Here is a 27225-nt window from a genome sequence, read left to right as displayed (position 1 = left end):
ATTATTGCTTTCGGAGCGGATGTTCCAAATATGGTAAGGGGCGTGACATTTCCGTCACACGGTTTGGATCGCTGGCCAATCAGAGCACACTGCGCTTTTCAGAACGATTTTTGTTATTTTATTTTAAAAAAAATGTTTTTGCTTTTCAGAAAGATGAGCTTTGGGTCAATCACTAGATAAGAGGCGTGTCCTGAAAGCACGTGAGTTTGACACGCGTTTCGATTCACTGATTTGAAACAAAAGATTCATTAAAACAAGTGATCAGACCAAATTGCCAAAAAAAAAAAAAAAATCGCTGTCATAAACCATTCGTGCCTATGGAGGAGGAATGATCCACTTTCTTGTTTAATTTTCCAACGCAAGCATGATTTATTAATTTAGTTGATACAAAATATCCAGCAGCTTACAAATGTAATTTACTCACCTTCATGTTACTCTATCAATAAAGACCTCATGAACGACCTATACTTAATCAATGTGAATCGTACACGTTATTCCTAGTCTTCTGAATTGAGTCGCTTGCATTGCGAGAATAAAAACGTATATTTTGCACTAAAATATTGTCCTCCTCGTCGTTTGACTTCCGGTCTGTATTTTCACAGTGATTTTGCGTGTTTATGAATAAACGGCTCGTTTTAAAATCTTCCCGGTCGACTGACATTTGTTAACTCATCTGCTTTAAACATTACAGTCCTCATGATAACTTTCGTTAACTTTACATTAAGTAAATCCATTTCAAAAGCGAATTACTCCTGGACAGCAATGCCATAGAAATATACAGAGCGACCGCAAAAACGGAAGTTAAAAGAGAATATTCTAAAGATGGCGGAGAAGGCGTACAAGCATTCTCTGGTAAAAGTAAGACTCATAGGTAAGACTGCATTCAAATTCAATTCAAACCTCATTGGTTTTCGTGTCAACGCGGTCGTTTTGAACGAGTAAACGTGAAAAATATTTTCTGGGGTTTAAAATGACTCTCATTTTATAATATATCGCCTACGGCATGTGCATTTACCACAATGTTTCAGACAAGAAGTTTGGTAGATGTGCTCTCAGACGCACTTTCCGTCATAGCCAACAGTAAATTTAATGGAAAATGTCTCTTAATATTTGCACGTTTTTGCTAAATATCAACTTTTGGCAACAAAGCAACATAAAATGCCTCACTGCTTATGCTTATTGAGGTTGATCATGATTGATCGCAGTTAAATGCCACCATCCTAATTATCCAACTTAGGTAGAGCGTATCTTGAGAGTGTCAGTGCCCTTCGAGCAACCTAAAGTCAAGTGCCCTGCTTAAGGACAATGTTAACTGAAAGAATCAACATTTAACATTTAATTCTGATAGCTGTCACTTTCTTGATTTAAAAATGTCATGCTTTGCCAGTTTAAAATGCAGAGACTATATAAGCAATTCATAGGTTGACAAAATTGTATTTGTTTGAATGTTCAGAAGTCTATAATACCTAGAAAGCTATCTGTTATAATTTATGTTTATTGCATTGATGCCATTTCTAATCATGTGAAATTGGAAGGGGCGTTAATATGAAACTTGGCGGAAAACAAGTTGGCTTTCCTCCCAGACTGTAGTGAATTTTTATTTCAGTGCTGTCATTCTTTAATGACAGAGCATATAATGAAACAATGTAAAACTAATAACTGTATGCTAATTTTCTAACGGTTAAATACCATGCATAAATCTTATAGGTTGTGTAAAAAGGATGTAGATACACTGTCCACTTTTGACTTATTCGGTTAGTCTACTTGAGCATTTTATTTTCAAGTTATGACTGTTCAACTTTTGAGAGCCCTCAAAAAAGGCTCACTAGTAAAATATTTATTATAATATGCACAAATGAACCAGAGTAGAAAGAAAAACAAACCACAACTGTCATGAGTGTTTTAATTTTTTTAATTTATTTTAAAATTAAAATAAATATCAATGTAAAAATCTCTGAGAAAACAAACATTGCTCTTGTTTAATGTGGAATATTACAGCTCGTAATGTTTCCATGAAAACTCTTTAATAAATTATATCATATACAGAGGATGAAACAGAACGTTACACAACAAACGCATCCTTGCACTGCTCGAGTATGATTTTGTGTACTTCGCAAACAGCAAGTCTCTCATCTATTATTTTTTTTCCAAACCAGGTTGAATCAACATCCACAAAGATGAATAAAATGAGAACAAACAAGAACAGAGAGAGAAGGAGAGAGAGTAACTGAAGGGAGTTTGGGAAAGCGGCCTTCTGTGTGTTGAAGGAAACAGCACAGACAGAGGTATGAAGGCCTGTGGAGTACGTGAGCACTGAATCCTGGCGGCTCCATCGGGCGCAAGGCGCTCTACTGTCCTACAGGTGCGTTTTTTATAGCTTTTACCAGCCGTGCTTGGGATAACAGCACACTGAGGCATTTGGAGGGCCGCTTCTGCCTGACACTTCATCGGTCCACTTAAACAGTGGCTTTTTACTGATCTGGTCTCTTTCCCTGGAATAACACGTTCTCTCTTTTCCCTCTGTTAAACAATATCATGATATAATGATGTATTTTTTTAAAAACATTTTATAACTTTATTTTCGTACAAATCTATATAACCCAAATTTTAGAAATCTTATTTACATGAAAAAGTTTAAAATGGCTAACGGCCCACCCCAAGAAACGTTCACACTTTTTTGTTTTTTGTCTTCTTGTACAAAGAAAAAACAGCAATAGACCAAGCCAAAAAGTCTCCTCTTCCTAAATGTATGATCATATGAATCACCATCCTTAACCTGTCCACCTTATCCCATGACTCTTTTTATTTAAGGGGCAAAATAGAGAACAAACAAAAACGGAAAGAGAAAAATAATAGTAATAAAGGTGGGTAACTTCGTCATTCAGTGCTGTCCTCTTGGTTTACCCCTCATGGGCAGGAGGAACAGAGCTGTTATTGGCGGCAAAGGTTAGAGGAACGCTCTCTCCCTCTAGTGGTGCGTCTCAAGCACCGCAGGACAAGGCTCACACCCCACCCTCTTCCGCACAGCCTCCGCCAGCAGTGTAGCGAAACTCCTGCAGGTTGGACACACCGTGGAAGTGCACAAACGCTCCTGCCACCACCAGGATATGGAACAGCTGATGGGAGTGGAACTGCAGTAGACAAAATGATGACAAGGTACAGGTTAGATCTTAAATAGAAGGCATTCAGTTTGGATTATGAACTGTGTATCACTTTCAGGGACATTCACACTCACCCAGATGTCACACTTGCCGGGGAAGAATCTCTCGGGTATGCGCGCGGCGTACAGGCAGGCTCCGGTGATGTACAGGACGGCCATGAGGAACAGCCAGCCCATCTGACCCATGGTGGTGGCCCTCAGGAAGCCCTCTGTGATCATGAAGTGCAGCGTGGGAACGACTCCACTGAGACCCAGACCCACAAACACACCTGAGACACACAAGACAGAGCAGGTTTTAATTTAACTATTTGTATTGCATTACTAGACACTTCTAGTAATGCAATATTGCTAGAAGTAATTACAATTTGTTGAATTACATTATATTTCTTTGCGCTGACGAAACATACCAATTCACCAAATTAACGGAATACATAGTTGATCAAATTTGATGACTAGTAATTTCTTAATACTTAATTAGAAAAAAAATAAAAATTAGTGGACCAAAAACCTCTGCACGTAATAACCTAGAATACCGTCTAGCACTTGATGGCTGCTCTGTTGTCGATACCAATCTTTCATTCAAAAGCCACATTTCTAGCATCTGTAGAACCGAATTTTCCATCTTAAAAATATATCTAAATTACGACATAAGCTCTCAATGACAAATGCAGAAAAATCAGTTCATGCGTTCATGACCTCAAGGCTAGATTATTGTAATGCTCTACTGGGTGGTTGCCCTGCACGCTTAATAAACAAACTCCAGCTGGTCCAAAACGCAGCAGCTCAAATTCTTACTAGAATCAGGAAGTATGACCATATTAGCCCGGTTCTGTCAACACTGCATTGGCTCCCTATTAAACATCACATACATTTTAAAATCTTACTAATTACTTACAAAACACTACATGGTTTAGCCCCTCAGTACTTGAGAGAGCTCTTAATGCTTTAAAGACCTTTACGTCTATTGTGATCTCAAAATTTAGGCCAGTTAATACCTAGAATATCAATCTACTGCAGGCAGTAGATCCTTTTCCAATCTATCACCTAAACTCTGAAATGGTCTTCCTTGCCTTGTTGGGGAGGCAGACACACTCTGTCAGTTTAAATCTAGACTAAAAACACATCTCTTTAACCTGGCAAACTCATAGAACATGATCAATTTCTATTATTCAAATCAGTTAAATGATTGTTAGGCTGCATAAATTAGGTTAACCAGAACCGGGAACACTTCCCATAACACCTGATGTACTTGTTACATCGTAAGAAGAATAGCAGCTACGGTAATATTAGTCTGTCTGTCTCATCCTTATCCCGAGGTTACCGTAGTCAGCCGGATCCGGTCCATATCCAGATCAGATGGTGGACCTGCACCTAGACACGACCAAAACGCAGCCCTGAATGTCAGCAGAGACCGTGTCTACACGACAGCCGTCGGCACAGATCCTCAGCAAAGACCGCGAGAACCAGACAGGTCCTCCAAATAGACCCTATGGCCAGCTTTGGCTCCATACCAGCGTGATGAATCTATCTTCAAGCAAAAGGAACTGGATGAATATTTGAATGCTACCGATCTGATTTCTGACCTGTGATGCAGCCTGAATCATAATGACACAAAATTCATTTATTGGCCAGAAGAGAACTAGCACCCCTTTTCTCCATTCTGTCACCTGATTGAGTTTGGGTTCCTTGCCATTGTTTCCTCTGGCTTGCTTAGTTGGGGACACTTAATAGTCAACAATATTACTGATATGACTATACTGACGCTGGTGTTTGAGAACTGAACTGGACGATGACAAATAAAGGTGACTTGACTTCTAGACCTCCAAAATAACACATTAAACACCAAGTGCAAGCAGAACTTGGCAGAAAAACAATAAAAATAATGCAAATATTATTTTATGGCCAATCATTTCTCCATTCACCCATCACTGACAAATGGTAGAAAGCTAGATGTTTCTGCCTGGGACATTCGACTGCTCCTAGGGGTCATGGTGTGTTATATCAGGATTTGAAGTAAATAGTAGCCTACTCTGATCTAAAACATACAGCAGCTAAACCCACTAGATGACGACGAGTCTGTTTTTTTCTTAAACAACAGAGTGAGACAGCGTCTTACCGGCCCTGACTCCGCGGTACTGCGGCGTGGCGAAGAAATCACACTGTGAGACTGTGATGGCAGCGATCCCCAGGATACACACCACTATCAGGTATATGAAACAAGGCTGAGGAGAGCAGTAGAAGGAGTAATACAGCCACGGTACGAAACTGCCCATGATCAGGAACGCGATGCCCGAATAGTCTAGCCTGTGATAGGAGTGAACGAGAAAGAGGAGGCTGAGAGATTCATTCATATGAAAAACATACTGAACTTCCATTATTAATCTTCATGAACTAACAACTGAATACATTTACAGAAATATTCTTGGTTAAGGTTCATCTAACATTAGTGGTGCATTATGGACTAAAAATGAACTACAAATCTACAAATTAACATCAGCTGAGATTAATAAATGATATAAAAATGATCATAGTGCATCAACTAATAATAAAGTACAGAATCTTATCATTAAGTGTTACGTGTGCTTACTTTGAGAAGACACGGGACACCCCCTCTGAGTGGCAGTAGACTGTGTGAAAGAGCCAGGAGAAGGAGAGGCAGAGAATGGCCCCCAGGAAGAACATGCCGATGACGATCTTCTCTTGGAATGGTGCCACGAACGACATATTGGGTCTGAACATGTACACGATGCCCAGACAGAGAAAGAACAGGCAGCCTGAAGACACAAGAGAAATACTGGTTAGTGTAAAAATGTATGTGCAGATAAATTACGTCTAATTTTATAATCTGTAAAGTTATACAGAGGCCCCTCCCCGCTACAGGTCAATTCTATAAATCAAATGCATTAAAGTACAAAGAGTAAAATCGATCAGAAAGCTAAACGGTTACTAGTAGACAAACATCAATCATCTCCCTTGTCTATTATGGTTCAGTCATACCACTAGTCCAAAGGTGTAGAAGATCAATAGCTGCACATTACCAGATCACCTCATGATCAATACCATTATCTAGGCCAAGAGTCTATGTTTAGATTGACCGTCATCTATATTTCCCATGCTGTGTGAAATATGCTCACATTTCTCTAGGTGGCAGCACAGAGTCAGACTATGCTGAAAGGGAGCGCTTATTGTGCTGATGCATTTCCATTTAATTTAAATGTAAGTGTATCCATATACACTAGTCAATATTTGAAGTGGATCAAAACCTTTCATCAAAGTTATACATGAATTTTGAACAATACCCGTTCTTGTCTTAGGACAACTTTGATTAACTTTTTTTTGATCCACTTCAAATGTTGGCTACTGTATGTATATAATATATACAGTAGTAAGTAAATAAATATGTTTTGTGTATACCCAGAAGATGTGTCCAAATGTTGCCCGTTTCCGTGTGGATTCTGAAGATGCTCTTGAAGCAGGCTCTGAAGGAGGGCATGGGTGGCCGGTGCCCATGCAACAGGTAGTCATTATCCTTCAGCCAATCAGGGAGTACGTCATGAGGAATAACACGCCATCTGCCCTCCCACATCTAAGACACAAAATTAAAAGCATCACTGTAAGCGCTCAAAAGCAACCCTGCAGTTTAAAAAAAAAAAAAAAAAAAAAAAAGATATATCAGGCCACTCTTTGACATGTCATTACGCTTAGCTCAGGTCAGCATTACTGGTTGGCATGAGAAAAGCCCTCTCATTTAACTTCAGAAAGTAATTATACGGTCTATGCGTGTATGTGAGAGAGGACGAGAGCAAGAGATAAGCATCACAGTAATTATGAGTTAAGGGGCAAGCAAAAATTACACACTGAGAGCCAGAAATACTCTACATAAGTATGCTAGTGCAAAGCTAGGTACACAAGCTTGTGTATTATTGCATGCACAAGTATACACTGCACTCTCAGCATAACGGCACAAGTCAATTACTGTCATGGTGGAGCGATGATTTATAGATTGCTACCTTAATAATAAAACATACGGTTTAAAGACATTTGATTATAAGTCTATTGCTCCCTCAAATACCAAGGACTGTTAGGTTGAACTAAGTTAGTTAGCCTAACTCTCTCACACAACCTGCACTTTTTATGTCCAAAAGAGAAATAGAAAAGCTGTTATATTTTAGTTCTCATGAACTGAAGTGAATATTTTTTAAAATGCTAACTATCTGGATTTTTTTCTCTTGTGTGGTTTTCATAAAACTAGGTTGCCTAGCTTCTCTTTACCAGCTGTGGTGAGACTGCTGAGAAGCAGCATTAGTTCTAAGTATTGCTCTGCCAGACAATCATACCAGTCACAGACGTGACCACAGGATTACACCTATAAGTGAACACATGCAGTGAAGAACGCAGAGGGCAGAGGCCTATGTCTACATTCTGAAGTGTTCTTAGTTTTCCGTGTATATCAAGACACTTTTAAATAAATAAAACAAAACAAATGAATCTAGGTCAGGTTGTTTGATTGACACCATGACAAGCCTTTCAGTCATCCGTCATGTCATGTGTTCTCAAAGTCTGCCTTCCTAGAAGTGTTCCTTTCAAGACTTTGTACCTGAGTGCTGATAGTGAATGGCACTGATTGGATCTTGCACTGTTTTTGCTCTTCGACACAGAGAGCTTAGGCTTTTACCCCAGAGGGAAAGAGGAAGGAAAGAGCCATTAAAGCAGAAGGGGCTCGAAAAGCAAACTAAACCTGCGCTGGTTTATAGGGCACAGTTTTGCAGCACACGCTACAAAGGACGGCTTTCAGTTCCTGTTCCTCTGCATATGGCAGACTCTGAATACAAGATAGAGATGAGAGGCTGCTGGCGCCAGGAGATGGGCGTATGGTTTGGCAGGGATGTTTTCCGTATTGGTGGACTGGCATGTTCGTGCAGAAGCAGCTGAGAGCACTCAGCTCGTGTCAGGTGCGTTGATGTCATCCGTTTAATCTCACCGTATGACCCTCGACATATAAACTCAATGATAATGCACATGGAGCGTGAGCAGGGTCTCAGCTGCGTGTTGGTGTGTGAGAGATGACCGTAAGAGATTCTGACCTTGTGCACGAACTCCTCCATCCTCTCCATGGCGTGGTGTGCCTGTAGCAGAAGGCCTTCGTCAGAGCTCTTCTCCTCTTCCTCATCTTCCTCTCTTTCTGTCGTTTCCTCCTTTTCATGTACCACCCTCCTCGCAACGAGGCACTGAAAACACAAAAGCAAACAAGTCAGGTTTCAGAGTTTATTTTGTTTCTCTCTATTTCATATAAAGCAAAGGTCAATAATAATGCTGAGAATTAATTTAGGCTAAATTTGAGCATATAATCCTCTTGGGTGAAGATGCATCTCAATATAAATATTGCACTGAAATATTAAAGAGATTTTCAAAAACTATCCTGACCCAAACACCCAGTCAACCCAGGCATCACACTCAGGGCCAAAATAAAAGGTCATTTAAGCACTCTCTCTAACGCACACGGACATGCTCAATTTAATTAATACTGCATTGATTGGTACGACCTTGCTTATGGCATGTTCTCAGCACATTGTGTGTTAGAAGCAAAGCCCTGCTGACTCGCTCCAATTTATCTTTCTGTGCACAGCATGTGCTTATACCAACAATCAGCGCATATATAAGCCCCAAGAGGCATATATATGTTCGTCTATCAAACATACAATGTTGAACACACTAGGGTGCATGTGCAAACATCACTAACACAAACTATTAACAATATCAGGGTGAACACATTCTCTCAGGTACTGCCACTGCTCAGATACACACACACATGTACAGGTTTGGCTATACTTGTAAGGGCTGAATGTCCTCACTTAGGGAGATGGACATCATGACAACCGACTAGTGAGAACATTTTACTGGTCCACACTAGTTAAAAAGGCTTATAAATTGGCCAACACTTGTTTTAATTTAAATCTAGTGTTTTGCACATGATTCAGTGATGGGTAGGTTTAGGGGTAGGGGTAGGGCCACAGAAAATATTTATATATATATATATTAACCTGAATGTATTGAAAAAATCTATTGAAGTCTATGCAATGTCCTCCTCACTAATATAATGAAATAAACGTGTGTGTGTTCCCAGAGCAGCCTGCATTGAATATATAGAAAGTTGGCTTTGCCTTGTAGCAAATCTGCAGCAAAAGGATGCGTCCCAAACTGCTGAACAAACAGATTAGATAGAAGGAGAAAGGGTTGCAGAGGGTGAAAGTGTAAGGTGTTGTTCAGTAGCACAGGTTAAGCAGATCAGACTTGGGCAGTGGGACAATCAGCATCTCGCTAATCAGCTCTGACGTGGCATTAGCGTGGTGGTACTAATTCCCTTGCAGCTTTGTGAATAACCCCATCCCCTTTCCTTCAGCTGATACTGAAACACACACAGCTGGAGGGTGTCCTCAACAGAATAGGGTCTGACTGGAGCAGAGGCACGACACAGATGACCTTGAAGGCCCTGCGCAGGAACGTCAGCGTCACTTCCAGTGGACAGCCAGCAGAGGTCCTGCTGCAGTGCGTTCAGCGCCATTTTGACACCTTGTAAACGCACACAGATGACAGGAGACAAGATTCAACAGTGAACGCATCTGAACCACATTTTTCACTATATAATTAGGTGTAGTCAGTCAATACAATAAGAAACAGAAGCTTTGCGTTCTTGCTTCCACTTTTTGCTTTAGCCCAGCAGCGCTTTAAGGCAGGTCCATAAATAGACACACTTCAATGGTTTCTAAACTTATTTAGCCTTGAGTTTAGCTATTTAACATCACTAGATTAGCAGAGAGACGAATTTCATTTTTGCATCAAACAAGGCATCTAAGCATACAGCACAAGCCTTCAAAGTAAAAAATAAATAAAAATGAAATTTTGAATTGATGACATGATCGAATGTGTGACATCAACCAATTAAAATAATGTATATAAAATTAACAAATTTTAAATAAAATTTCATTTAATTATACCAATGTAAACAATTATTAAACAGTAACAAAACATTAAAAATATATATTTTATATTATTAATAATATAATTGTATATTTTAATAAATATATTTTTATTAACCTTTAATACAATATTTTATTATTAACAGTATAATCATGTTATGAATTATAAAAACATTGTTTTATTCATTTTTAAAAAATTGTCAGCATTAAATTGATTATAATAAAATATTCCCTTTCATTTAATTTACCCATGATGAAGACTTGTGTGCTGAAAGGCATCTGTTTAAATTAAGTTTATGTTCAGTCAAAAAAAAAAATCCACTGCCAAGTCTATAGAGGAGAAACCTGAGCCATATCTAAGGTTCAAAGTTCACTGTGCAATACAGTAAAGCAGACTTTAAGAGTCCTAAATATATTTTCATGTGACAAACTATCTGTCTAACATCTAGGAAATCTAGGACACTTCCATGGACAAGTAAACCTTCGAGCAGAGAGGTCACGGTTATACGGTCGCTCAGCTAACTGTGCTTCTTTCTTGTCAACAAGAGGAGCCAACCAGAACCAGAACTGGATCTATAATGCATGAATAACCTACTTCTGATGCCTGCCAGCATGACAGTGTTCTGTAAGTGTGACAGTGTTCGGTTGCTCTCGTTACAAGAGTATGTGTGCATGTGATGTCTGCCACAGTTTTTCCACCTTAATGCTTTAAATCAGAAAATATTCAAGGGTGCTATTCATAGCTCAATACCACTCTTGCTTCCTGTGAATGTGAGGTAAAGACATCAAGCGTTCCTTTTAGGGTACTTTATGCCTAAAAAGGGCCCAAAATAGAGCTCTCACTGGGCTTAAAAAGCCTATAAAGAAACCAACGAGAAAAATGAGTCTTGTATAAAGAAAGCGTGTGTCTTTGTGAGCTGCTGTGGTAAATACATGCTGTAGTTGATTTTGCAATTTGAGTATGTTCGGGGGGGCAGGGCGTGAAATAAAATTAACTCCTCAGCCATGGTTTTCATCTTAGGTCACTAAAGGAATACTCAAACACACCCAGAAGAAAAACAAAACAAAACCAAATAAGCCTGCAAAACACGATGTGCACACCTCAGAAAGGCATGTGTGAACAGAGTCATATGACCAGTTTCTCACTCTTTCCAACTGAATCTTCTAGAAGGAAGGAAAGGGCAAGTCTTCACATCAGATACAATTTCTTTCAGTTTTTCAGCTTTCAATAAAGTCAACACTTTCCCAGAGAGGGCGTATTACTGTATGGTTATTTAATATATAGATTTTTCTACTGAATTTCCAATAAAAAGATCTATATTGAGATATATACTGTTGCGGTGATATAAAATGACTCGTACTGTAATATAAGATTTGTCATCCCACCCAGCCTTAATCCTAGAGTAATTGAGATTGCAGTGTTATGCTCACTGGGTGCACTGACTGGTTGGATGTAATGGCCCTCTCTAGAGATCATCATGTACCATAATCACTTTCCTGCCAGAGAAAGAGGGCAGTTTACTTGTTAGCTGGGGACACAGCTGGGACAACTTGTATAGGTCTGTGTGTAAAGGGAAGGGGGAGAGTAAATACAGAAAAAGAACTAGCTCAACACCTCATAAAACAACCATGTAGGTTTATTATGGAGCCGGATGGAAACATAAAAAAAAGAAGAAAAAATTCTAAATAAAATAGGCTACTTCAATGCAACATTGTACTCTAGTCCACTTAAACTCTTCAGTATGTTCACCCAAGCTTAAATGACATGCAGTCTGTCTGATTTGCTGGGTTTAGCATGACTCAGCTGTAATACCCCCGCCACCTGCTACCTAAGAACACAGCCAACATCTTAGAGCTTTGTTTAGGTGATGTTTTTCCTTCACTGATCAGAAACAAGAGTCCACATATGGTGAAAATAAAGCAGCACGTATGGTCATGATGCATCTGAAACTACACTTGAACAGTTGCTGTTCACAAGCAAACAGAGAAGTTCATTGAGCAAACTAAAAGTGTCCATAAATAAATGTTAGTCAAGGTTTTTAGGACCAAAACAATTGTAATTTAGTTTCACATCTCCATTTTCCAGGTTTCTCTGACCCTTAGAATTATAATTCTTAATTAATTATTGCTCCAGTAGATTTAAGACGTCTATATGTATAAAATCTGTTATGATTTGTTAACCTCTGCATGCAATCATGCTTATGATTAAATACTATGGCACGGTACGCTACCATTCCAAAGCTTGTGGTCAGTAAGATCAATTTATAACAATATACTAAAAAAAATGGTTTTGTGGCACTGTTCTTTTTACCCAAATATTTTTTGTTGAAGTAACACACATGTATTTCTTTTACCACCAAAACACTATTGTATTGCGTTTAATTAACTTAACCTGTATAATTTTCCACTATACTTAATTATCAATCGTTAAACTAATGTAAAGGGTTTAATTTCGCGATTCAAAAAAACCCCGGATGTGACGATTTCCAACGTATTGGATGAAGACGGCGTGCGAAGAAAGTGGCATGGCGTCAGAGAAAATATAAAGTTAATCTAAAGGCAAAGTCTTTCATTTCTGTTAGTATTTCAAGAAGTCTGTTCTGGAATGCTTTTAATATACTGACACACATTACTGACCCCAAACTTATGCATGGTAGTGTAGGTGTATGTAATACTTCATATGCCTTCATTTCAAAGAATCAAGAAAATGTGTTGTCATTAAACGACTCAGTCTTAAGACGACAAACTGTTAAACTTCATCAGTAAATTATTAAACAAACTTCAAAATACAGAAGAAAGATTTTTCTGTCTGAGAGTCAGACACATACAGTAAGGTCTCTGCAAGAGGCCAGCCAGTCTCTGTCAGCTCTGGGTCTCGTGTGAGATTAGTGAGAAGATGGCAGGTCATATTCTATTCCAGCTCATGTCTGGAAGTCGAATTAGAGCCAGATCACGTGTGAGCTACAGAAGAAGGCTAAGCCAAGCTCAAACAGTCCTCAAAAACACAAACAAAATAGCTGACACAACTGCTTTGCTGAAATCTATTGATTTTTCTTACATTATAGATTCATTAAAACATTGTGTTAAACCAGTTGCAACATACGTTTACAACATCTATTAATTATTCTGTCAACATTGAATGCAAAATGCTGCCAAAAACCATATAGACATTTGATGTTATGAACCTGACAAAAACAGAAACCAATTGCCTATCAAAAAGTCTCGTGGGTCAGATGCTTAGTACAAAAACTCACGGTTGGTGCTTTAACACGTCGGGCCTGGTGTGAAGGTTCATGTAAAGGCATGTTCCATCATTAAATGACCTCATTAAGTCAACAGTGTAAGCAGTCATGATGGTAAATGCCGTTCAAACATCAATAGACAGGCTATTGCTGTGTGAGGAGTCAAAATATTTATGCCAAGCATGCTGGCACCTCATCACGGGGAATATAAAAATAATGTAGCACATATGCACAGCACTCAAATGTGACTTTGAAAGACCTCATGAGATATTTTGGGACAGAGGCACGTGTTCGACGACAACAGCAGCAAAAGTCTGGCACAGTAGCACGTGTTTGGTAGGGATATGATCCTGTACATTTCAATTCCAGGAACATCCTGTTGCTGTCCTCTGGAATTGCCTGTTCTCAGTGGGAGGGCCAGGAGTCTCATTTAGCACAGTTCAGAGGCTACAATAGTTCAGCAACAACATCTACGCTTCTCTGAACCAGAACATTTATTACATGGGTGAGTTATTTAATTTCCCCTCGTTTTCCCGCAAAAGTATACATACCGTACGTACATTCGATAAGCTAAGCAATGGTCAGATGCTAAACACATGAACACATACAAAAAAAAAGTTAATGTTTTAGACGGAAGTCTCTTATGCTCACCAAGGCAGAATTTATTTGATCAAACAATACAGTAGAAAAAGTTATTTTGTGGAATAAAGTAACCCTTTTAATTGTATTTCAATATATGTATATAAAATGTAATTGATAGAAAGTTCAAAAGAACAGCATTTATTTGAATATTTTGTAACATTAAAAATGTCCATACTGTCACTTTGAATCAATCCTTATTTAATAAAAATATTAATTTCTTATTAAACCCAAAGTTTTGAACATTAGTGTAATTTTTAAAAGGAAAGTCCTCCATCTGATAGACAGTTGTCCCATATCTCAGCATTGACAACATATCAAGGGTTTGAAGGTCAGTCATGGATCAACAGAACTGAACGTTAAGCAAAATCTATTGATAAGATTGCATGTGCACCCCAGGACTTGTGATTGTACAAGCGTATTGAGAAGTTCCTAAAGTCCACAGCCACATGTTTAGTTCATTTCCCTCTCTGTATAGAATCACATTGCCCCAAACCTACACAGATTTGTCCTGCAAAACAACAATTTGTCCTTGGTTCACTGAAAGCACAATGCAATCCAGCCAAGCAGGTTTAGCCAGCACTATCTGTGGCTGATGATAATAATCATCTCAGGCTGGCACAAAAATATATGACATGACCTAGAACAACAACATTGTGTTTAAATGCAACATTGGCTTGTTTTTAAATGTTTTCATTTTTCTCAGGACATATTTTCCTCTAATACCTTCTTACATGCTAGACATAGATAGCCTTTGTCACAGTAAGATTGACCTGATGTACACTGCCTTGATACTCACAAAGCTTACAATTCACATAGTCTGTGTGCATACACAAATTTTGTGCCATCTATGCCCTCAAGTCAAACTGTGACCAGCACCACTACGAACACACTACGGGAGTAATTCAGCCGCCCGCCCAGGGAGACAATGTGCCACAAGGCACTTCGCTTACTAAGAATCCTACTGTATGTGCCGTTCTGTCACCCTGCTCTCCTTATCAAACCCTTATAGCAACCTGTTCAAGAGTCGGCAGACCCCAGGCCATCCATTCTTCTTAATCCTCCTCTGTCTTCAGCCCTCTTCCACAGTATACATCACATGTTTGGCACAGTGAAAACACATTTTCTTGCTCAATCAGGAACTGACCTTTATACAGACTAACCCCAGCACCAGTGTTGCTGCGCGCATGTGACGCTGACTCAAACTTTCGCTTCGTATGCACAGAGACAGAACTCAAAAACAGATTTTCAACCTTTGCAAATCCTTAAGGACAGGAAACTGGAATTAATGAAGCTCTTTATCCAAAAAACATCTCCCTTCCTGAGTTCCAGAAACGGGAAGGATCAAACTTATTACAATAGCACTGGTTACTTTGGTTGCCAAAACATCCTTAACAAATACAAATATTTGTATTTAGGAACTCAATAGTTTGGGAACGTCTAGAAATTTCCAAGCCCATGGCTTCCAGACATTAAGGCTTTAATTGAGATCATTTTTACTAATGCACATTGGTTTCCTCAGAAATTACCAACTGCAATAAGGCTTCACGTTGATGGTGAAATGAATTGCGTGTCTCTGATTAGAGAGAAGAACAAGCGGTACCATAGAAATACCACAACCTGGAAAGCACCAGGGGAAGTTCTGACTACATGGGGAGACTAGTTACCAGGGTCAGTCATCTGAAGAGTTAATTTTTTATAGTTCACCAGATGGAGGAATGCAAACTATGTCATGATGACACATGACATCATCACAAATGAGTAATTACAGTGATAGATGTTCAACTTTATCCTGCTTCCATTAATAGAAAACAGTTTTCCAAATCAACAGAATTAAGTAGTTCCTGGTTAAAATTTACCTTGTGGAGCCGATAGAACCAAAGAGCATAACGCAAACAGACGGCATCAACCCCCTTTCATTAAGAACAGTATTTTCAATGCAACTAACATAATGCACTGTAGCTTTACATCAAACTTAAATCATCTATCCTAGCATCTTTCGTCCTCGCATGAAAGCAGGTGTGTTTGGCAGTTGTTCTTTGACCTATAACAAAGTTAACAGGTGTAATTGTACTAGTGTAGTGAGCTTCAGAGTATGCTTTGATAAGCAGAAAAGACAGGCTCAACGTATGGTCCACTGCATTCAGTGATAAACCAGTGTTTTTCAGCAGTAAGTCAAAATGTAAACCATATAAGGAACATCAAATATTTCTTTAGGGTAGTAATGGGCCACACACGCGAGATTTTAACACCATGCCAGCTTCTTCGGCTATTTTCCTGGTGAAAAGTAAGATATTTAAGACACATTTTTCTTAAAATCCCATTTTTAAATACTTATCTCAACCAAAGATTCATCTGATTGATCCAGTAAGGCCTTATATGTTCCTCTAGCCCATTTTTACATTAACCAATATATATTTTTTTAATTGTCCAGATGGAGCTTAAGAATGCATTCTGTGTGAACAACTAAGAAAAAAAAACATAACTTTATGCTTTAAGGTGTAAAATCTACACCAGGCTATGAACATAAAAATTAGCGTAGAAATAATGTTCACTCAGAAATTGATTGTAAATTGCACAAACAATTACAAAGAAAAAACTGGAACTAGAAAAATGTCAAATAGTATTTTCATGTAAAAACATACTCCAATAATCGGTTTTATTTACAACTTGGCAAAATCATTTTTTACAGTGTGTGAACGTGGACAATTATGGCACACTCAGGGGAAAATAGCTGATTCTCATTTTCCAGGTATGCTCACACGCCACAGTCTCTCCTGTGTATAGGTCGATGTTTAGTTCAACCAAACCCTCATTAAATTGAACAACGATTTCTAAATAGTGTTTGCACTATGCAGACACAAAAATGTAACCTTGTCTACCAGAAACATGATGCAAAATAAACAGAACAGTGTCTATTACGGTGCCCGTTTAAAATTTAATCAGCTTGGCCTTGTTGTCATGGATCAACCTTAACCCAAAAAGCCAGTGGGGCGTCTGCTCCCTTCTGTGGATGGGATAGTTTTACACCTGCCCTGTCTGACCACACCACAGCCTGGTAGCCAACCACCACGTGGCTCACCATGACGGACACAAATGTTGTCAGAGTCAGATTACACAATACACAACCATTGTGCAAGTTTCTGTTGAATACATGCAAATAACAGAGGGCGACAGCTCCGGCATGCAAATACAAAAAGAGTCCTCTCTAAACCTGCAAACACTGTTACAGCTATCTGCGTATCAGTGTAATGTAGCTGATAAGATGTAGCTGTGGATGTGGGTAAGAATTATTCAAAACCGAGCAAGTAATATAAACAAGCAACATCAAAATAAATGAACAGGAAAACATCAACTCATGCAGTTTAATGTAACCGTCTTTTTCTCCCCATAAGCACATTTCTCAAGACAATCTTCTAAACCTGTACACACTCCTCTGAGAGTAACAGACTCTCTGTCTATATTGGACTGTGATAAGTAATTATAGCTCACAGAAACAAATAACACACAGGTACATGATCCCTATGCCGTTCTCCTATACACTACACTTCAAATAATGAATCTGCTGGTCTCCGGGGCCATAATGGACTAGAGATGCAAATTAGACTGTGTGCAGTCATTGTAAAGCATTCATTAATAGTTCATTAGCTTTTATTAACAGTCCATTGAGTTCTCAAGTGAGTGCACTTATCTTATTGATTGAGAATTATTTATAAGCAACCAGTATAAGCTACTTGTGATCCCATACTTCTAAATACATGCACTTTAATGTGGCTGAAATGCAGGTTTCATATCCTTTGACGTAGATGAGTGCAGTCCGCAGTTTATAAACCTTTATGAAACTGAAAGTTTGAGGTCTAAAATCTGTTATGAAACAGCCTACATACAAACACCTGTGACTGCACTTTAAATTAATTCTTAATATGCCATATTGCTACAAACCATTAAAATTATTAGTTAGGCTAATGAACTGCATGACTTGTCAGCGGAATTGCTTATTACTTTTAATATATAAATGATTGAACATTAGTGTTTTTGATCATACTCCTGGAAAACACTAAAATCTGTGTGTTCATGATTTTACCAAGGCTAAGGGAGTTTTACGCACTCCACTTTGCATTGCGCCAAACAACACCCCTTAATTGACATAGAAATCACAGTAATGCACTACCTCTCATAGCTTTTTGTTTTGTTATACTACCAATACAAACAGGATGGTAGTCATTTAGTTGTAGTCATCGTTTTTATATCTATGCCAATCTAGGAGCAGGGTGGTTGGCCAAGTCTAAGTCTAATAAAAGCTGATACATCAGTTTATCATTGATATATAGCAGTGGCCTCTGTGTGCTACACTCACCCTGTTCTGCGCGGGGTCGTCTGATTTGTGATCTGTACTAGGACTCATGGTCTCCTGGTCATCGGAGGCCGATGTGTGGGTGGGGTCGGTATCGCTGCTGGTGCAGACTCTGTGTCTCAAGACAAAGGCGGCGCCCTTGTCCTCCCTCACCTCCCCCCCGTCCAGCTTGCTTCCTGTTGCTTCTGCTCTTTCAATACCACTGGACCACACTGGACCGAGAGGACGCTTGACTCCAAAACTGTCCTCCGTGGATTCACAGCAGAACACGAGACTCACTGCTGGACCTGGTGAAGACATAAGAAATAACATTAAATATTTAAGTGAAATGCTTGGGGGCTTTTTACACTACCATTCAAAAGTTCAGGGGACTCTCAAAGAGAGTTTTCTTTTTATCTCACGGACCACAAACTTTTAAACCATAGTGTACATAAGCCCATGTTTATCATCATGCTTGTGTAATTGGCACAAAGAGCTCACTATTTGAACTTAAGTTATGCATCTGGTTAATTACATAAACTAACCTCTCGATGGGCTTACTCTAGATAACGTAAGATCTCAATAACACTACAAAAAATTCATAAATCCTGTTTCACAACACATTCTGATTCTGCCTATTAGTACATAATGGGGTTTGTCAAAAACGTCTCTGCAAGAACCGATAAAACCTTAATCCAAGCTAAAAATGCAATACTTTCATCCGACTGCCACAATCAGATGTCGCAATCCCTGCGGTCCTGCCAGGGTACTCGCACCACGCAAGCGCACTTGAGTTTAAACAGATCACCTGAGGTTCAGTGTCACTACATATCTGAAGTCATGCCAGAAAGCGAATTTAGTTCCCAAAGCTTAAGCATTATATGATAAAGGGAATGTTTTAACAAGGCCAGTCGTGATCTCTAAGCAATCTGCATCCACTTTCTGAGGAAATAGAGATTAGCTTGGTTACATCTACATCTACATCTACAGCATTTGACCAAAAATCAGCCCTCTCCTTCAAACTCTCTCTGCCAGTCTGAAGTGCGTTTAATTTGAGTTGATCTCAGCTGCGAGCCTTGAACAGTCTGCCAAGCTCACAGAAGCAAGAGGCTTCACAGTCACAGCTGTGAAACTGACAGCATCCGTCTGCTTAGAGTTTCACTCCTTTTGTAAATGAAAAGTGTGGCAACAGCAGTCTGTTCACAAGCCATGAAATCAGATTCAGCTAGAAACTCTAATTGCACGGTGGTCCGTGTCCAGTTTGGTAAAAACATGAAGATGTCCTTTTCTCCTCAAGTTCAGCACTCTCTGGTGTCACATTAACTGCTTCGGTATCATGTGACAGGAGTGTGAGGAGGAGTGTGAAACTGACCCCTCTTGCTCCCATGGACTACTGCGCACTTTTGTGCCAGAGGAGAAAACTGATACAAATAGTTTGAATGTCTCCATACAACCATCTATCCATAGGGAGGGGAAGAGCCGACAAGTCATTATCGGTTAATTATCAGCTCATTCATAATGTCCACTTAATAAATGCCTGTTCAACGGCTCTGGTCTCATTTAACTGTGAACAAAATCAATGTATCATGTTATCTGACTTTGTTTTTTGTAATCGAAATGTCAAAAACATGATAGCTGATGTTTAGACCTGCATAAAAGGGGTTTGAAATGAGATTAAATTGATTTTGAAATTTGTATAAACAGTCTGAACAATTCATCCCCAGTTCTGAAATTATTTCATCACTTGCAAAATTATATTGCAGCCAGTCAGTCCTAAAGTCTGGATATAAAAAAGAAGATTTGTTGACTGTGTTGCACAAAAATCCAATTATTCCTGGGAACAAAGTTTACACAGATATCGGTGACAATATTCATGAGCAAAATACACTTCCAAAGAGGCAGGTAGTCAATTTCCATTGTGTAGCTAAGACTTTTCCCGCAGAAACAAAACAGAGAAAGAAATAAATCAATTGAAACACCAGTCAGCAAAAGTGCTTACCAGAGAATACAGGGGAAAAAGGAAATGACATTTGAAATTGATTTTCGTTTGCCATTCAAACAGCTGACCAACATCTGACTTTTCTGTGTTTTCAGCTCTAAATTGTCACAGTTCGAGATTGTCAGCAATTCCATATCTGCAAAAACAAGTTTCTTTCTCGAAGGGAGGCAGTCTTCACACTGTGCTCTGGACCGGCAAGAACTGTCAAAACGCACCAGAGAAGTGTCTCTGACATTCATAACACCAGACCTTAAACTACATCTCGCTTTCTAGAAATCTTAGATCCAGTGTAGATTCTACAGAACCTAATAGGCATGTGTCCATCCTCACTGACTCTTGGAAAGCTCTCTAGAAAAGGGGACAGCCCAATAGACCTTATGCGCCAGAGAAACAAGCACATTTTTACTATAGATCTATATATTTCTATGGCATCACTGTCGAAGAGTAATTAACAGGTCAAGTGGATTGACTTATTGAACAAAAGTTATCATGAGCATTGTAATGTTTGGAGCATAAACATCAGCAGACCGGAAAGAGTTTAAAACAAGTGGTTAGTTAATAAATCCGTAAGATCTTAACTTCTTGCTGTGAAAATACAAACATAACACAACAAGTGAAGAACTGAAAAGGGACAGGCTACAAAGGTCTATAGCATGGACTGTAAAAAAAGATGGACGACGCCCCTTCGCTCGCTTCCATTGGTGAGAACTGAAGCCGCTAGTGTCCTGATATGGCGCTGACATCTTGGGACTTGAGTCTGCGCAGTAGCGATCTCGGGACCAGACCTGCGCAGTAGTGAGCAGGAAGTAAAGCCGCGAAAGAGTGCACTCTCCCTGCACTTTTGCACTCTCCCTGCACCAAGTGGCCTAGGCCTATGTCTGCTCCAATTTTGATGTCTATTAATTACAGTACGACAAGAGGCTTGTTTAAATAAAGTAAATACAATCTCCTCAGTCCTCCGAAGATCCCGAAAAAAAGTCAGTTGGTGCTTCAGTGACTACTTCGGTCAGAGAACCTGTCAATCACAGCTGTCAATCATGACGTTACACCACCGTTTTTATAGCATCACGTAACTAACTAAAAACAAACTTATCGACTTAAAATCGACAGCAAATGACAGAACCCACCTTTGGAAAAAAGATATTTGAAGTGTAATTTAATTGTTTAGTTGGTCTCACGTCCCGTTGAATAACACGGGGAGGCGGGGTTTATGACCTATACTAGGACCAGTCACCGGGGGGTGATCGAGACGCTTTGGCTTCACTTTTCAGGGCTTGTGCGGCACGCTTGGTCTACAGTAAGATGCAAAAAGAAGAATAGTAAACAGAGCTTGCAGGACTACAATAGTAAGTTATGTGTCGCAGGTCTCAGTGTCCATGTCCACTTAACTCTAGATGTCTAGATGTACTTTGTGACATCAGCCATTGTTCAAGTGTGAGCATGAAGGAAATGAGTCACTATTACACTGGAAGGAGAGAGAGACTAAGACGGAAACCTACAGATAGACAAGCACTTGGCTGCCAGACATGTCGCACACTACACCATCACATGTGCTACTTATGACTAACTAAATTGGACAGAGAAATGATTGCATTACGCTTGACTCGTGAAAAGCTTTAGCCTACTGGATCCACCTCTCAGTTTACAGGAGGTCGCGCACACAGAAATTCAAAGCAGAAGTGGTGATTCATGGAATTGTAGCATAGAATAGTTTTGGCAGTAGATGAACCTCAGGACCACCACAGAGCTTTGCCAACCGTGAGAATCACTTATGATGATGACATGCATGTGACTCATAATCTGTGTAGCGACGGCTTCTGAGAATTGCATTTGTTTAATAATAGTACATAAATTACATTTTTGTTTATATCTCACACATTAGGTTTTCGAGTTTTATGGGGACATTCCATAGACATAATGATTTTTAAACAGTACAAATTGTATATTTCTCTCTCAACTCTAACCCAACCTAAATTTTTACATTTTCACTTTATAAGTGGTTTTCCTCAAGGGGAGCGCGCACACACACACACACACCAAAGTCAATCGATTCTCATAACCTAAAAATTTTTAACAGAACATGCTTTCATCTGAAAACCTGAAAAATCTGGGTCCAAATATAATCAATGTATTTAATTTAAAATGAACTGCACTCAAACAGCTATTTGTTTTCTCACTAGGCTATATATATGAGAGAACAAACAAATCTTTATAATTTTAATACCACACAACAGAAATATACATTGTGTTCAATGACCCTGCAGCCATATTCAAAAACTAGGCCACACTGGAGCTAAAACTAACATGTTGCTACAAGACACGTAAATAAATACACAGCTGCAACATCTGATTATCATTTTCCTGAGGATTATAGACCGAAGGAAAAAAAAAAGTCTAAACCAAAACAAGTGAGAGAACGGAGAAACGCAGAAACCCAAACAAAAGCATTTGTTGGAGCCAGCAGTTGGGGGGGGGGGGGGGGTTTAGCGGGGGGGGGGTGTCATGTGACGGTGTAAGAGAGAGAACGGAGAGCTTAGGGGTGTGCCGTCTGTTGGTCATGAGACCAGGGCTAAACACCAGCGCAGCACTGAGCGTCTGTCAGAGAGTGAAAAGGAAAATATATATAGCTGAATGCAAAACTGAATGCGTTTACGTGAATACATGCCAAGAGAGATATTTTGAAATAAATCTGTGTGTTTCAGACCACTCAAGCGCAATACGCCACTAAAGAGAACTGGATCGCATGCGGCCCTCAGGCGGCTGTCTGTTTGGCGCCTCAGGTGTCCTCAGTGCAAATAATGCATTGAGATCTTTTTCCATGGCTTATTGCGCTTAAAACACACACACACGAGAAAGAACATGTTATAGACATTCATCCGAGTTAAAACATATAAAATCCATATAATATAAAATATCAGACCAAAATATTTTTGGTTTCAGCCAAGAATTTTTTGTGCATCACTATCTGACACTGACTAATAATAGCAACAAGTCATGACGCAGAAAGAGGTTAACCTGTCCTTCACACCACACCATGTGCCACAGTCATACCAGACTGTCAAATGCTTCACTTGCTTTGACACAGGCCCAGCTCATGTGCAAACCAGTGTGACCAAGGTCAAACTGAGAACTTTGCCTAAACCTTCAATTCACGCTGGTGTCACAATGAATAAACTAAGGCAAAATGACATGGATTACCGAGCAGCTTTCCAGTATATTATCTACACAAACAGGATGAGCCAGAGGAGACTGTCGTCTTGGCAACGTCATCCCACCTTGTTCAGATTATGGGAAGTGAGGAATGACATGCTGATGTGCTGAACAGTGCATCGGATTTTGGTTTTAAACAGTTTATGGCCTCGTACCGACTACATGGCATTTAAAAGATGTTTGCTTTGTCGATCAGTGCCACACTATCAGCCTCTCTGATAAGGTGTCTTTCCACACTGCAGAAGCCCACATATCCTGCTGACACTATAATAGAGACGGACTGATAATCGGTCTGACCCACATGAACACTTTCCCCTTAATAAACAGCATGCAACACCACCAAAAAACAGTTTTAAATGGCAAAGTAACTATAATAATAGTTTATATAACAATAGCTCATAATATAATGATTATTTTGTTATTAGTAAGAAAATTCAGAAATACAAAATTAGTTCAACTAGTACATCAGTTATTGGACACATCTGTAACTGTCATTTAAAATAAATAAATAAATTATAATAAATAGGTTAGTCTCTACATGGGACCACTGTCTGGTATTTAGGCATGCACCAGTCAAACAGCCATAAATCAGAACCGAACGGTTTTTGTTTTATTTTGGCTGATCTACATGCATGTAGCATTTTTGTTTGGATCCTGGATCGTGATGCAGTGGTCGCCTCTAATTTTAAATGGCTACAGATATTGTTTAAGGCCAATTTGACCTGTAATAGAGCAAATAAAAAACAACAAAAAAGTTTCCTTAGAGATAAAAAAAAAAAGGCAACCAGTATCAGTCCATTTGCGTGTAAAAAATCATCAATCGGAATCTGCCATGAAAAATCGTGTACGGTGCATCCCTACTGGTTTTGTCCTTTATACATTTTTACAAAACACATTTAAATGTGCGAATGTCAAACTACATCACATTATCTGTCTAAACAGCTGCGACTTCTTTTAGTTTCAAAACATCACAATCTTATTCCTAAATGAAAACGATCTGTGCCTATTAAAACCTTTGTCAAAAATCACACTCGAATCTGCGTTTGCGCCGACCGAGAGAGAGCAGTTGTCATGTAGAAGTATGAAACAGCCTTTTAAACCACATAGTATGGTTATTTCTCATACATAAATTCAAAATATCAAATAAGTACTGGGATAAAAGTTTATAGTTCGGATATAAACACTTGGCAACTTGACGCTTAAAAAACGATTGTATCACTTACACTGTTAGGCCACTAGGTGGGCAACAAGTGACTTAAAAAAATGTAGCCTATTTGTCATCGAATCATTCATTCAACAGATTCGTTCAAAAACACTGTTCATCCAGAAATGAAACAAGTGAAATATTTAATATTTATATAATATTAATATTGATAAATATTTATCAATGAGTCATTGAATCATTCCTTCAAAATAACTAAACATTTTAAATAGACTGCCACAATTAACATTTTGTCAAAGTTGTCTGTTCAGAATCGTGCAGCTGTAATCTCATCCAGTGACTCTTTTCTGTTCATATCTCTGTCCATATTTAAAACTTAAGTTAGGTGCACGGCCACGGACATAATATGCAGTGATTGGCAATGAGACGACAGTAAAGAGTGCTTTTCACTTACCTGAAGGCAAACTGAGGCAAAGTCAATTTGAAATGGCAAGTGTTTGGTCTAAGATGCTTAACTGATGGCAGGCAGCTTTGACAAGCACAGGCTCTATTTATAGCTGATGTGACACTACTTGGGTGCCCTTGCCAACAACCAAAAAAAAGCAAATGCTCTTTGTAGTAGTAGTGATCACTACACTATCTTTAGCATTCATCCCATGCATGAACTTTGCTTTGGGAGCGGAGCTGTCAGTCATGTGAAAGTACAACTGGCTTGGGGCAAGACTTCAGTCCCATGATAACCAATTTATTTTAAGATGACTACCTGTCCTGGAAAAGTGTGACAAACTTATTCAACTTACTACAAAAAATACAGATAGTTAGGGTGATGTATTAAAAATATGCAACTATAGAGATCAAATGAATTTTTTATGAAAAATACAATACAGACAACATTTGTTATGTTTAAGCGTCCATTAATGTACATGCAAAAAATATTTTGATTCGTTTTTATTACTGTTTTTTGATACAATAACTCAATGATTATTTCACTACAACAATAAAAATGTTCTATGCATTTAGAACATATTATGAGAAAGTTGTTTTGTGAACAAGACTCTCTTTTAATTTGCTTTTATGACAAATTGTAAAGCAATTGCTTTATCACTTCAAAACAATATGCGAAATTATTCAAACATTACAAGTAACTGGTGTTTAGACACTCACCAAACCCAATAATCATAACCAATTAAAGTTGAAAATGACAAATATCAGTTGAGTGCATACAATTATATTGGTCAAACCAGTTAATAACTATGTATACGAGCCAGCATCTGACTGGATGGCAATATGACATTGAAGAGGATCTGAAATTGTGAAGTGGACTGAAGGAGCTTATCCTCCTAAAAATGTTTAATAAAATAAGAAGAACCTTATGTACTCATGGCACGGGACGCAAGAGAAAACTAGGTCAGAAACGCCGGGGTGATAATGACAAGTCAATAAGATAAGCAGTGAGCTGTCAAAACACTTTCACACTTTGATGCTTAACATAGACATCATCTGCCATGATTTTTAACTATTTTTTCCACTACCAGTATACCAAAAATGCATCCACTAAAGTCCATCATCATTTGACCTCTCCTAGTTTTATCCAGTTATTTAAAAAGATCAAATTAAAGTACTAAAACTAAACCAAAAAGTACAATTCTGTCATCATTGACTCACCTTCCTGTTACAAACTCCTATGACTTTCTGTCTTCAACACAAACGGATATCTTTGGCAGGATGACAGAAGTAGTCACAATTCGCTTTCTTTGTGTTGGAAACGCATATGGCGATTGACATAACATATTTTTTTCAAAAAAAGTGTACGAGTCGTAACAGAATATTAAAATTTGGTGAACGGTCCCTTTAAATTGAAGCGGTTTTGTTTACAACCCAAACAAAAACATCTTCTATTGTCATCTCTCTAGTAAGACCGTGAAACTCGACCAGAACTGTCTACGAGCATACAAAAATGAGGATAATACAAGACAGAAAGATGAAAACTCCAAACAAAAGCCCCATTAGTGGTCACACTCACCTCTCAAAGACTGACACAAACAAGTCTGAAAGTGACTAATGCACGGGATTTAGACTAACGTTACGTACTTCTATCTCCTCGCGTTCGTCGCGCTCTTTTAAGCTTTAAGACGCGTCAATAATAATATTTCGGTCTGTTGAATAATTTAAATTCAAATTCCTCTAAAGGAAAAGCTTAAAAACAACAGAAGAACCGTTTCAGGCAACGTAGCAACGAGAGCTAGTCGGCTAGCAATACTGACACAAACAACTTCATTAGCGCAAACATACAGTCAGAACACCTTCGGATATATTCTAACAACTACATGTGGATGTCAGATTTTTGCTCACCTGTTTATGTAAGCGACGGGCGGTTGTCCTTCAAGAGTGTTTTTGTCGGAGTGGAGCTGCCGTTCCAGAAGGCTGACTGACTGACTCGAGACGAGCTGGCTGGATTTTCTGGATATCGTTGCGTTTTAATGTGACGTACCTCGCGTGAGGA

General features: G+C 38.9%; 1 protein-coding gene across 1 annotated transcript; it reads right to left on the bottom strand.

Annotated features, from left to right (window-relative positions):
* Positions 1-1896: 1896 nt before the first annotated feature.
* On the bottom strand, positions 1897-27225 carry adipor2 (adiponectin receptor 2). The gene is made up of 8 exons (XM_081364445.1): positions 27075-27225; positions 18376-18659; positions 8245-8388; positions 6575-6746; positions 5748-5934; positions 5277-5464; positions 3236-3429; positions 1897-3131 (listed from the first exon to the last, which is right to left on the bottom strand). Exons 2-8 carry the CDS (start codon positions 18421-18423, stop codon positions 3003-3005), a joined length of 1062 nt encoding a protein of 353 aa, XP_081220571.1. The 5' UTR covers positions 18424-18659; positions 27075-27225; the 3' UTR covers positions 1897-3002.

This window comes from Scardinius erythrophthalmus, assembly GCF_964197995.2.
Source record: "Scardinius erythrophthalmus genome assembly, chromosome: 4".
In the NCBI taxonomy this organism is placed as follows: domain Eukaryota; kingdom Metazoa; phylum Chordata; class Actinopteri; order Cypriniformes; family Leuciscidae; genus Scardinius; species Scardinius erythrophthalmus.
The sequence above is the reverse complement of the archived record's forward strand: the minus strand, read 5'-3'. Positions and strand labels throughout refer to the sequence as shown.